The 13,071-nt window shown below is 47.0% G+C and overlaps 1 protein-coding gene across 1 annotated transcript; it reads left to right on the forward strand.

Moving 5' to 3' along the window:
* The first annotated feature begins 2,477 nt into the window (after window positions 1-2,477).
* On the forward strand, window positions 2,478-10,175 carry LOC8028666. Its single transcript, XM_029995286.4, has 5 exons — window positions 2,478-2,964; window positions 3,715-3,828; window positions 7,247-7,291; window positions 7,374-7,409; window positions 8,580-10,175. Exons 1-5 carry the CDS (start codon window positions 2,754-2,756, stop codon window positions 8,981-8,983), a joined length of 810 nt encoding a protein of 269 aa, XP_029851146.2. The 5' UTR covers window positions 2,478-2,753; the 3' UTR covers window positions 8,984-10,175.
* The last annotated feature ends 2,896 nt before the right edge of the window (window positions 10,176-13,071 follow it).

The raw sequence follows: 13,071 nt of genomic DNA on the forward strand, positions 1-13,071 counted from the left end.
GCGCGCTTTTGCTTGAGTGTTGCCAACTCCGCCATTTTTCCGCCCAATCGTTTTTTTATGCATTTTGAAGTGCGCGCGATCCGGTGTCACTCAGCTCGAGCGCGTAGCTTTGGCTAATGCATAGACGCCATTTTACCGCCCAAGTCACGCAAAGGGTGCGCGAGAGCGTCACGCGCTGGCATATTCAGGCAACAATGAATGTCTTCACCCTGAGACAGACAGACATCTAGGCACCCTAAGCTAATGACGAACACAACGCCACCATTTCTACCGCAGCGGCCACTCGAGGAACTGCACGTGACTTCTATTATGGCTCTAAGAGCAGATACAGCGGTAGAGGTTACAGGGGTGCCACCCCCGTCAACCCAGCGGACGCGCCGCCGCGCCGCGTTCAACTAGATAGATAGAAAAATCGTTTTTATTAGAAAGAAAGTCACGTGGCTGAAGCCGATAGCCGAAGCCGATAGCTCAACTGTTAGTTAGAGTATTGGGAGGAGGAAATCAAAGGAAGTGTTGCTGAGCCGGAAGCTCAATATGTCACTTTTGTTAGCTCAACTGCCGAAGTTAAAATGCACCTAGGTCTGGACGCGCTACCTGAAAGGCCCGCTGAGGCATGGTTGTATGAGAACAATATTAATTGTTCCGCAAAACCTTGCGAACTAAAGATGATAAAAACATCACGCGCCCATCATTTGGTACTAAACTCCAATAAATTTCATGCAAACAGAGTCTTTTCCGTTTTGTTTTTACGCAAAAATAGGCTTTCAAAAAGCTCAAGGCGACCACAGTACAGACAAACGATAAAGAGTGGCGCTGTTGTCGCATTTAGCTCGGTCTCGGTGGACGCCAGCGGCCCAGGTTTCGACGGCGAGTTTCCCAACTGAGTGTTTTAGTAACGTTGGTTGGTAAGTAACGTTGGTATTTAGTAACGTTGGTATTTCAAAAAGAAAGGCCGTAGTGGGTTCGCAATTGCGTTAAAAAACATGTTTTAGGATTGCCGTAATTAAATGTTATAGAGATGTCGCCTACAAAGCTTCTAAATTTCATGATTCTTGACGGGAGGCGGGAAAATCAAACGCCAAAAATAAAAAGGCGCGCGCGCGCAGGAAAGTTTTTTTGGCGATGCGGTTTTTTTTTTGCGTGTCTATGACTGCAACTTGCATCGTTTTAGACAATAAAAATAAATACGACCTTTGGGGTGTCAGTGCCCCTTTAAAGGGATACTACAACGAAATTTCGGCGCTCATTTTTTGGTCTATATGTGTTCAAAAGAGCAGTATCACATGGAACATACCAATGTCTTGTTAAAAAAGTCTCGAAAAGGAATTTTAAAACGAATTAAACGATTAGCAAAGAGCACCTGGTGGATGTCGCTAACGCCTCGTTTGTAATGCTCGTCTAGGAACCTTGACAGCTAGTGACGGAGGTTGTCTCGTCTCCGGCCACGACGAGAGAATGGGGGAAGGAGGAACTCCCCTCTTCCCGAGAATGCCTTTTGTGTGTCGCAGTAGTCGCTATTGTCCCCCTAGAAGATTAACCCGTCACTCAAAATTCGTACAAAAGCAGCCGCTTCGGTGACTGGAACGACTAGGCCATCCTCTCGACGTCAGCCTCGCCGTAGCTTTGCTCGTCTTGAGACGACCTACGTCACGATTGCGTTGGATGTCACGTCCTCTAAGCTGGGCCTTCTCCGAGCGCTTGCCAGAGTGGGCCGTTTATAACGAAAAATACAGCCACCAGGATCAAAATACAAACGTGCGATTGTCATTTACGGATATTGTGGATCGTTGAAGTATCCCTTTAAGTAGTACCCCTGCCGACCTGCTAATGTCTTTTGTGGTACCGCTATAGTACCGGAACAGTACTGCAAGAGAGGTGGTACTTTAACATCACCCATGCCATGTTAAAATGTGCAGGTGAGTCATTACAAACCTCATTTTTGTAGCCTCCATGGATGAAATCGTATCTCTTTCTGATTGTTAAATAAGGTAGTACGTAAATTTTATTATATATGTTCTTGAAAGGTGTTCACGTCACGGAAGTACATAATGTAATAACTTAATCTGGTTCACATTTCATGGCAGATGCAACGAATCTTGCTAAAAAAAATGTAAATGTAAAAACAAATGTACAGTTTTTTTTTTTTTTTTTTTTTTTTTTTTTTTACAACAAAAATAAATTATGTCTGACCGAATGCTCATTCTCCGGCGAACGGTAGGCCCGAACTAAACGGAGCCGTTTATTGGAACTAAATGCCAAAGTTTAAGCACGAACCGATCTTTTGGGCCCATTTTCGCCGTTTTCGGTTTCTGGCGCCAGAGAGCACCATGCATTTGAGAGCTCCGTCAGCCACCGATTTCCCGTTGACGATTACAGAAAATTATTTATAACTTTTGAATAAAATGTTGGTCTTGCGCCGCCTAGTGCATTATTTATGCACGTGACCAGCACCAAGGGGATTTACACGGGATGAAGAGGACAAGAGGGCACGTTCAGGCAGGGGTTCAGGCAGGTTCAGGCCGTCGTTCAGGCGTTCCTGCGGTTCCTGTACGGCCGTGGCGGCCGTGACGCCGTGATTCGTGCAACGGCACGTGTGTGTGTGTGACCAGCTGGTACAAGTTTTGCGCCGTAGTCAGCGTAGTCCGCGGTGGTGCCGCGGGTTGCCAAAGGAAGTGCGTTGCAGCCGTGGTTACGATGCTGCCTGCGTACTGCAGTGACATCTCGTCTCGAGTGGCGTCACAGCGCTTCTAGAAATGACCCAGGGATGTGGAGTAAGGAACTGCAGGAACAAGGCGAGAGGCGGCAGCGGCGTGCGTTTTTTTCGCTTTCCGTGCGAACGGAACCACAAACGGAAGAGAAGGCTGTGGATCGCTGCTGTTGCTGCTGTGAACCGCACGAAGGCCGACGGCACGCCGTGGGTGCCATCGTCCAACTCTCGAGTTTGCAGCGCGCACTTTCACACAGGTAACCTAAGAAAATACATGCAAAAAGCACGCAGATTCTGAGGTTTAATAGGAGAGAAACTGAGGGAAAAATCTACGGCAAAGGGATGGAAATGTCTGGATGCCAAGCTAATGCTCGATGCAAAGGGTATAATCATTACCGTCCATCCAGCCAAACCTTACCTGCCCAACTTGATGACACGCCTCACATTGCACACCCCTTCGTGGTTCTGACAATATTCGGACAATGTTAGAAAAATGCGAGGAACTGGTGATCTCTTTTCGTCATAGTCTAGTTCTGGAAGGGACTGATAGAGTTGAATGGCAGGTTCAAACTATCGGCTTTTCGTTTGCTTGCGGCGGTGTCATATGGTTTTGCTTCGTTTGTTTTATGTTATCGTACATCGAAAAAGGTTTTCCCGTCACATAACACGCGTGGTGTTCGCAGCGTGACAGATACAATTCATAGATTTAACTTACCAGCTTGTCGCCTGTGAACCAGCTATCTTGACATACAAGGACTCTGAATGCACACTCCAAAGGTGACGGCTTTTAAGCCATGATGGTATCACCTAGCATAGCTGCATCGTCTGCGTTTGTGCCAAATGGGGCATTGAATTTCCCTAAATTCCACCTTAGTCTAATTGTGCGCTTTACTGCTTGGAACCAAAATTTTTTATTAACTTTCTGCACTCATTACTTTGTGAGCACCTGTTTATATGCTTCCGTCAAATAGTGTGGCGTGACGTTTCTCTCTCTCTTCTTTTTTAAGGCCAGCCGTCGCGGTATTCCACGCACCCGGATCATGTGCCGTCAATCTTCCACGATCAGCCACCTCGGAATAAGGCGCGCAGTCAAAAGCGGGCCAACCTTCGTAGAAAGCGGGGTGAGTTTATGCTGCACGAAGACATAGTCATCCATTCTTAAAGATAAAAACCAGATTGGAAAGGTAGCTGCATGTTTGACCATAGAGCGTCTGGTTTGGGAACTTGCACTAGCACTGTTTCGGTTGATCCAGTTTTGTTAACTCCTGCTATCCTATTTTGCGGTCCTGATTGCGGCTGCCGTTTGGCAACCTTCAGTTGTGAGCCTAGTGCCATTAAATAAGCTACTTTTCAGGGTAACCACTTCTGCTGTCTCGGTGCTCAAAATCACGATTGCGAGTTATCTAAAGCTTGGTCTGAAATGGCAGGAAAGGATTTTCTGTCTCTCGGAAATGTTAAAATAGTTGCGACAGGGCAAAATGAGGCTGCCCAAGCTTTTCAACACCAGTCTAAAGCTTAGGAAGTCGAATCACAACAATAGCCAATAGACCTTATTCATTGTTAGCGCCATCTCTCGGTGGCTGTGCAAACTTCCGGAGGCTTGGTGCCACCTTTGCAGCTTCTCCACTGTCCCTGCCGCAGTATGAACCCCACGCTCCCTGCAGTGGCGTCAAAAAAGGGGGGAGGGGGGGGGGGGGCTGTCTACCCTTGGTGCAGTACTCAGGGGGTTGCAGTTGGGCAGTGAAAGGGGGGGGGGGGAGGTGTCTTTGCGGGCCACCGCCTTAAGTGCCGGCGACCCTAGTGACCCCACTGGCTCCTTGCAAAGCAACCGGCGTGTGCTCTTTTCGAGTGTATTAGGTGCCAGCCGTTACAGAAGAAGTCATGAATAGTATTAAGTTGAGGTTTGTTTTTGGTGGTTTCATATTTTTTTTTTTTTAATAACAAGGAGCTTCATATCAGCACTACAGCAGGCCCATTTATACATTTGTTTAAGAATCATACGTTAACTAGCCCCATCAGTGGATTATGCCTGTTTGCACAAGAACAATAATTTTTAAAGAAGTATGAAAACCAAATTTGGAGCTCCTTTCTTTGCTTAAACATGAACTGCGTTAAAGTAGAACCTCACCAACACGAACATTTTGTAGGATAACGCAAGAAAACATATTTTTACTGAATGAAATGATAACCAAAAACCTTGTGGATGTCTGTGAAGCTTCGATGGATTGTTTTGACGACAACATGTTAGTAAGAGCAGCGCCACAACAGGAAGTACGATCACTCTTGGAGATTACTTAGGCCTAAACATGGTACCGAGGTGCTTTGGTGAAGAAAGTAACAGCAGAGTTGTTCACCATTCGTTTTAGTATTTTGTGGTCTTTTGGGCAATGCTTGTTTGGGGTGGTTTGGGGATTGTGTGCGCGCGATGTAATATCGACGCCGCAAAATGTCTGCTTGAACGGTCCCAAATGCCCACCTCTCCTGATGATGGGATAGCTGCCTTGGTAGACTGCAACAAACTTAATTGCTCCGAAGTCAACACACTACCATCGTTGCTAAAAGGAGACGGCCCGCATGGCTTTGCAAAGCGGTGCACACGTAAAGAAGTCGCTGCGACGTTTTTGGTGACTTCGGGAATGCGGGAGGGAGCTGATGTCCCTGGAAGATGCGTTTGAACTAAAAGAGTGTTAGCAAGATCGACGTAAATACCTGTTCGCACTGGGAGCAGAACCACACCGGCACCATGTTCTTCTGCGTTCTTGGCAACCGATTTGGGAACAGTCTTTTACAACTGATTTTATGAACCGCTGGTCCACTAAACAATTGAACTCAATGCTGACGTGACGCTCGGCAGAGAATGTTTGAACCGGCATTGAGTAGCTCCCAACAACTGCTCTAACGCGACATGTGTTGGCGTATTGTCATGTCGGAATAAAATGGGCATACTAAAAAAAAGTGTATGTACCCATGTTGCGAAGGCAATCCACATGACATTTATTTGACCTCTATAACAAAAAAAAGGAGATAGAATCGAGGAGAGTGTCCCTTTTCGACTAGAGCGTTCGTCACTGCTTCATCTGAAAACAAGCTAGGGACGATGAGGGGAAAGACTGACGACCCTCTTACCCCAAAATAGAGGTCATGGTTCAAACTATTCATACAAGAAGGGTCCATAAAGGTTGCGTGAGCATGTTCCATTCAGCATGCTAGTCGATCGATTGTGTGTAGATGGTCTTTTTCCGGGTCGTCGGAGCAACATTGCATTGGAGTGCCTTGCTAAGCCTAGCTTTCCTAGATATAGTCCTTGGCGGTCGCTTGGTCGGTGCGACCGTTATCATTGTAGCTTTTTCGGGTATGCTTGGTTCCAGCGTTTGTCTCTTCTAGGGCATTCAGGTTCAACTACTTTTTTTTCTTTTCTCTTGCTGCTTGAAGTGATGACGCTAGAAAAAGCACATGGAAATGCAAATTAGTCGTCGCAACAATGTAAGCGAGTGGTGTTGCTGGGGATGTAGATTTGATAATAAAAAAAGTGCATAAACCTCTGGAGCTGTACGTCGTAGGATTTCATCGTAGCTTACCAAAAACTTGCAAGAATGTGGCTTCATGAATATGAATTTCTTCTTAGGTTTTGTCTCATGGTCGTTACGTGAATAAGCTCTGTTACCTGTTGCAGACGACGAAGACAAGGCAGAGAGGGGGTCACACAAATACGACTAAGCCAAATCGCTTTTCGGCCATCATGGCCCCTGGTGATGTAGCGGCGACTTCGTCCCACTGCTCTAGTCGCGTTGGTTGGCCATTGCACACTCGAGGCAGCACCGTTGGCTCTGTGATATGCTACAGCCCTCGGGTACCTTGACTAAGCGAGATTATAACGCGTTGATGCCTCCAAGTGTCAAAGCTTGTAACTACGGTACGCTTGGCCCTTCAGGGCATGGTGACAACAAGGCCATGCTGGATCTGCCGGATTTCCTGAGACGCATCGCGCCTTTTGATGGCTGATTTAGAAGCCCTCGCCAAAATCCCATTATTTAGAAGGAAAAATATAGCCATCTGCTTAAAATACAACCATGCAATTATCAATTACAGGCTTAGCTGATCCCATTCGACTTATTTCTTGGTGTTTTCTCTGTATATTTCAAGCATTCAGTGTCTCTTTAAAGATGGCGTCTGAAAAAAGGTTGTCGCCACGTCCGACAGATGGCGGGCGAATCTGAATAAGCTCTATTGCCCCCCCCCTCTACACTAAGCACCAAGATGGCGGCACCAGCAAGAAAACCAGGAAATTAAGTGCCAATACTCTCTAGGCGTAGCCTATTTAGTGACTTGAAAGAGAAAAGTATGCATAGCCGGCTGCTGCGCAAGTCAAGGGAATGCGCAAAACTTTGTTGATGCTCGAAAATTGCTTAAAAAAATAGAGACTGAATGTAGAGTGTAGGATATTGAGCGCACATGACCATTTTAATTAGGTCGCTTGGTCGATTTCTTGGTTTGTTTGGTGTAACAGTCGTTCTGTGTTGCATATATCCAACCATGCAGGCACCAGTCATGCTGCTATACCAACTGACAACAGGCTACATAACGGTGCGTAGCCCGCAGCTACAATAAAATGCTTTTCTGCTTTGGATATTTCCTTGGAGAACTAATTTTGAATATTTTTGAGCAGGTCAGCAAGAGCTCGTGCAGTCAGTGGCAGACTCCGGTGAGTGCGTCTAGGATGTGTGTACAGTCTATCCAGTGTCGCAGGGTTGCATTGGGATGGTTTTGCGTATGTTCTTGAATGCACTTTGTCCCCATCAGGCCAATTGATTTCAGTTCACTCAGCAGTACTAACCTTATCGATTCAGCTTGGCACACATCTTCTGATCGAGTTGGCCAAATTAGAATAAAACCTCTTATTTTACTGTGGGACTTGCAAGTATCATTTCTTATAGGATATGTGAAAGCTTCATTTCAATATATGCCTCCAAATGTTATGCTCCGGTGCACGCTACTTTTGGAAACATTGTTTTTGTGAACCAGAAGTAGTAGTTTACTGTTATTTATGAACTATTCATTAATTAGTTAATGCAGGAATTCTCAAACTTTTTAACCTTAAAAACACCTATCTCTGGAGGGCCAAGGAACCCCTCCCGATCTTTGCATCGATGCAATAAAGCAGTGCAGACAGTTGACCTTACAGACAATAATGCACATAAAACGGTTGTGTTTGACTTGTAGTAATGCATCAATAGATGGCTCCAATCCACTAAAATAGAACTTAAACTTGAGCATTTCGGGGCAGGAATGATTAAGGAAATTAGAGAGCTCAGGGAACACCCAACTCCACTCTGGGAAACTTCTGGGTCCCTAGGAATCCAGTTTGAGAACCCATGAGTTTATAACTAGTTAATTAACCAGCAAACCATTTTTTTTTTATCAGCTTTCAATTTGTCATCTGAAACAGAAAAGATTGAAGCTCTGCATAAGTCGACCACAATATTGTCAGGATTATCCTGACATGAATTTGTCAAACCGAAGGGTAATAGTTTGAGAAAGCTTGCAAGATTTTGTAGACACCCGTGAAAAGTTTGTAAAAAGAAACCTTTGATTTGGCAAGGTCCGCTGCGGACAGGAGCATTCTGTGGATTAGTCGCTTTTTCCTATCTGAATGGCGATTTTGAGCTAGAAAGTGGCTTGGGGAACATAGTTTCTGAGCTACTTCATGCTCAATTGTGTCATTCTAGCCAGATCAAAATAGCTGAACGTGTGCGTTTTAATAGTTTTCATTACTGCAATCGAAGAGTGCCTCAAGCATTTGTGACTACCTCCATTGGGGTTGTTTTTATTTTTGTCTTTTGTAATATTCACGCAAGTATGTGTGTTTGTGCAGGCGATGGAGATGCACGCCTGGAGCAGATAAGCTGCCCATTGGAAAGCACGACAGACAGCCTCTTCAGATGCTGTTTCTGCACCCATGTCACCGGGGATCAGCGTGGAATTGTCAACCACCTTATCATTCACGGTGATGAAGGGCAAAGCCAGAAGTCTTCCTCTGCAGTGCAAGACTTGATACGTCGCCCAAAGATTCACGGGGGAAAGAGTCTTTTGAGCGCCGACTGTCTCCAGCAGCATTCAGCAGACCGTTTGATGTGGGCACTCACGTTTGAGCGCACTCGAGTGAAAAACCTTACAAATGCCGCAAATGTCCCGAAGCATTTGCTAAAATTAACCTGCTGGCCACCCGCATCCGAACCCACACTATTGGAAAACTTTACAAATGTAAGGAATGTCTGAAAGCGTTTTCACGAAGCAATTAATCTGACTTCCCACATGCTAACCCACAGAGGTTCAAAACCTTACAGATGCAAGTACATAGTGCCCCAAAGCCGTTTCTTGGAGTGGCAGTCTGGTAGTTCGCACCCAAACGCACGGAGCTAATTGGTTGTTCAGGCCTACCAGGTGTCTGAAGTCCTTCGTTTCGAAGGTTGACTGGCTCGCACATGAATGAACACAGGGGAAAGGCCTTACAGGTGCTAGCAGTGTTCCAAAGCCTATACCCAGATAGCATTTCTTACGTAGCATATTCAAATGCATATGGGCAAGAAAGAGACCTTCTGACACCTCCAACCCGCCACATCCAAGTGCACATGGGCGAGACCTTGCAAGTGCAATGTTCCAAAGTCTAAGTTTATTCACCACTGGAGACCATTACTGCATGCCCAAACACACCAAGAGGCTATAGATATTTCCCAAAAGTTGTTGGGGTTAGTCTACCCGAGTGGCTTCATAAGTTTCTGTGAGAAATCAGCCAGGGAACAGCCTTTTATGTGTCAGCAGTTGGTGTTGCTCTAGTCGGCGACATATTCATATAGTCGGGCAAGACCATCCCCTTTGTCGGGCATGAAAACGAGGCTAAGCCATAAAATGCTGCTTTCTCTAGATGCATTAAAGTGCACGGCAAGCGGGTGTAAAGTTGCAGCAACCAGTCGTCTCAACTCGAGGCGACCCAAATGGATACCTGTAGTAAAGTACTTTACGTGGAGTTGACGGCTTCTGAATGGGCGAGCACGTAAACTGAAGACAGCCCAGTGCCGGAGCTAGGGTGACATAACCCGTAGCTAACCGCCTAAAGGCAAGCTGTGTCAAGGCATGGTTGACTAGGGCTCACACATCTAGTGTTTCACCCAGCTAGTGGTTCACCCAGCCACTGTGCTGACCCAGACGGGAACCGGCGGGGCCCGCGGAGCACCGAGCCGGGACGAAATGTTGAGACAACTGTTTGGGACGAATTTCAAGGCGAGACAACCAACATGCTCGGCGCGGCCGGCTTTTATTGACAACATGACGTCATATGCGCGAGCCGTGTGCACGGCTGTACGGTGGCACCATCTCGAAACTGCACAGAATCGGATTACTACAGTGACGTTCCGATCACTAGCACGATTGGAGTTAAAAATAAAAATCTCAGTATTGTAAATTTGGAAAACAACTGGGGGGTCTCGTTGAATACTTCGTGTTAAAAATATTGCTGCACTGGTTCGTTTCACACGCACTGGCACCGTTCTCTCCCAAAATGCATCGCACTGGCAGAGTTGCACGGAGAACTGGACTAATAGCGAGTTCGTTTCACGGCACTCGTGCCCACGCGTGCCCACTCGCAGCGTGGAACGGGTTCGTTTCGGCCGGCGCTCCACGAGTGGTTGCACTCTCCGAGTTCGTTTCAGCGCTGAAACCCCACGCGTGCATGCACTCGCTGCACCGAGGAAATCGGGAGTGCGCCAAAATGCAATCCCGTCATGCCTCGCTCCGGCGGGGCCGGCGAGGAGCGGGAGCAGACGACGAGGGTTCGTCTGCTACGATGTGTCGCGGAACCGAACGGGAAAAAAAGAAAGCAGATTTTCTGATAGAAATCGCGTCCCGCGGGCGACGAAATCAAACGCGAGCTTGAATTGTGAGCGTCTGCTATTTCACGAAGGAAGCAATTCGACAACCCGCGATTTATTTGCAGGTTTTAAATCGCTCTGTTGCCGTACAAACGCTGAAATATACCAGTGTGTGAAGAAACGCTCAGAAGAAACGCAACAGCGGCCCCCGAGATGTCTATCACCATCCGTGTGCGGGTGAAAAATTTAACATTTGTCGATAAAACTCCCCCAGCAGACACCTCTGACTGCCCAATAAGCATCAGAGCAAGCTAAAGATGGTGACTTTACCCGAGAATTGGGCAACATCATCATGTTTAACATTTACCTACGCAGCTAACTTTCCCCGTCGTATTTTCTTCGAGAAAGCTCTCGTTCTCGACGCCCTCGCCAAGGCTAATATCTAATCCACCTATAATGACGATCCAAATCGAAAGTCCCAGTTTTGCTGGATATTCCAACAGGCTAGTTTTAAGCCGTACCCTTTCAGTGGTTCACGCATAATACCATGCTCAAACGGATCAAGCTTCTGCTCGGGCAGCATCATCAGTTTTCTTCAGTGTAAACGGTTATAAGGATTGAAAGATCGCAACCAGCTGCTTTGTAGACAGCTGGTTGCGGAAATTTACGCCGTCTGTAACTATCTCTACGGCAGCCGAGCTGCTTGAAGTCATCCCAACTATAAACTACAGGTTGCAGCTCCCAACGTTTGTAGATAAACGTTGGTAGCCGACTGCATTCTCGCATTCCCACACACCACTCGGAACAGAAAGGCGCTAGTTTCGGTTTGAAGTCGGTACCTTTTCTACAACATAGATGGCGGCAGCATCAGTCTCCTGCACTCGGTGCATTTGGCGAGTTCGTTTGAGTCCAGTTTTCCGTGCAACACTCTGTGAGTGCGATGCATTCTGGGAGAGAACTCGAACGGTGCCAGTGCGTGTGAAACGAACACGCCCAATGCACCGAGTGCAGAAGACTGACGCCGCCGCCATCTATGTTGTAGAAAAGGTACCAACTTCAATCCGAAACTAGCGCCTCTGTTCGGAGTGATGGGTAGGAAGGGTAGGAATGCGAGAGTGCAGTGGCTACCAACGTTTATCTACAAACGTTGGTCGCTGCAACCTGTAGTTTATATTTGGGATGACTTCAAGCAACTCGGCTGTCGTAGAAATAGTTACAGACGGCGTAAATTTTCGCAACCAGCGGTCTACAAAGCAGCTGGTTGCGATCTCTTTATAATCGCTTACACTGAAGAAAACTGATGATGCTGTCCGAGTAGAAGCTTGATCCGTTTAAGCATGGTATTATGCGTGAACTACTGAAACGGTACGGCTTAAAACTAGTTTGTTGGAATATCCAGCAAAGCGTTTCGTGGGACTTTCGATTTCGATCGTCATTACAGGTGGATCAGATATTAGCCTTGGTGAGGGCGTCGAGAACGAGAGCTTTCTCGAACAAAATACGACGGGGCAAGTTAGCTGACGTAGATAAATGTTAAACATGATGTTGCCCAAGCCTCGGGTAAAGTCCCGATGTTTAGCTTTCTCTGATGCTTATTGGGCAGTCGCAGGTTTCTACTGGAGGAGTTTTATCGACATATGTTAAATTTTTCACCCGCACACGGATGTTGATAAACATCTCGGGGGGCCGCTGATGCGTTTGTTCTGAGCATTTTTTTTTACACATATCTCGGTGGTTATACGGCAACAGGGCGACTTAAAACCTGCAAATAAAGCAGGGTTTGTCAATTGCTTCCTTCATGAAATAGCACACGCTCAGAATTCAAGCTCGCGGTTGATTCCGTTGCTCGCGGGACGCGATTTCTATCAGAAAATCTACTATTTTTTCGTTTCGGTTCCGAGACGCATCGTAGCAGACGAACCTTCGTCGTCTGCTCACGCTCCTCGCCGGAGCGATGCATGACGGGATTGCATCTTGGCGCACTCCCGATTTCCTCAGTGCAGCAAGTGCATGCACGCGTGGGGTGCCAGCGCTGAAACGAACTCAGAGCGTGCAACCACTCGTGGAGTGCCGGCTGAAACGAACCCGCTCCACGCTGCGAGTGGGCACGCGCGGGCACGAGTGTCGTGAAACGAACTCGCTGTTTAGAGTGCATACATTAGTGCAACCCCACCCTTCGTTAGTGTAATTCTGAACCAACAGATGGCGGTGGGATCACCTTCCAGGCCTTTACATCAAGGCGAGAAATCGTCTGTGGTGGCGCTTCGATACAGTGGGATATTTTTCTATATCCTGATTTTGACATCCCTGGTCCCTTGCATGCATGTTTTTCTCTGTACGAGCTTTCTTTGGAACACGCACGGCTGTGCCAGTTCTCGTGCAAGAAACCAGCTGCCTACGCTCTGAGCTCACGTCTCCAGCAAATGTGGGCAGAACGAAACGCAAAAATAGTTATGAGCCAAATGGCGAGACACACGCACAACAAAACCACCGACGCGT

Source organism: Ixodes scapularis, unplaced genomic scaffold (assembly GCF_016920785.2).
Source record: "Ixodes scapularis isolate PalLabHiFi unplaced genomic scaffold, ASM1692078v2 PGA_scaffold8__174_contigs__length_109621045, whole genome shotgun sequence".
In the NCBI taxonomy this organism is placed as follows: domain Eukaryota; kingdom Metazoa; phylum Arthropoda; class Arachnida; order Ixodida; family Ixodidae; genus Ixodes; species Ixodes scapularis.

What these genes read in the sequence shown, in the direction of transcription:
- LOC8028666 (XM_029995286.4), top strand. Translation starts at nt 2,754, where the DNA reads ATGACCCAGGGATGTGGAGTAAGGAACTGCAGGAACAAGGCGAGAGGC. An exon ending in CAGCGCGCACTTTCACACAG is followed by an intron (nt 2,965 to 3,714) that starts GTAACCTAAGAA and finishes TTCTTTTTTAAG; the next exon opens with GCCAGCCGTCGCGGTATTCC. An exon ending in CAACCTTCGTAGAAAGCGGG is followed by an intron (nt 3,829 to 7,246) that starts GTGAGTTTATGC and finishes CCAACCATGCAG; the next exon opens with GCACCAGTCATGCTGCTATA.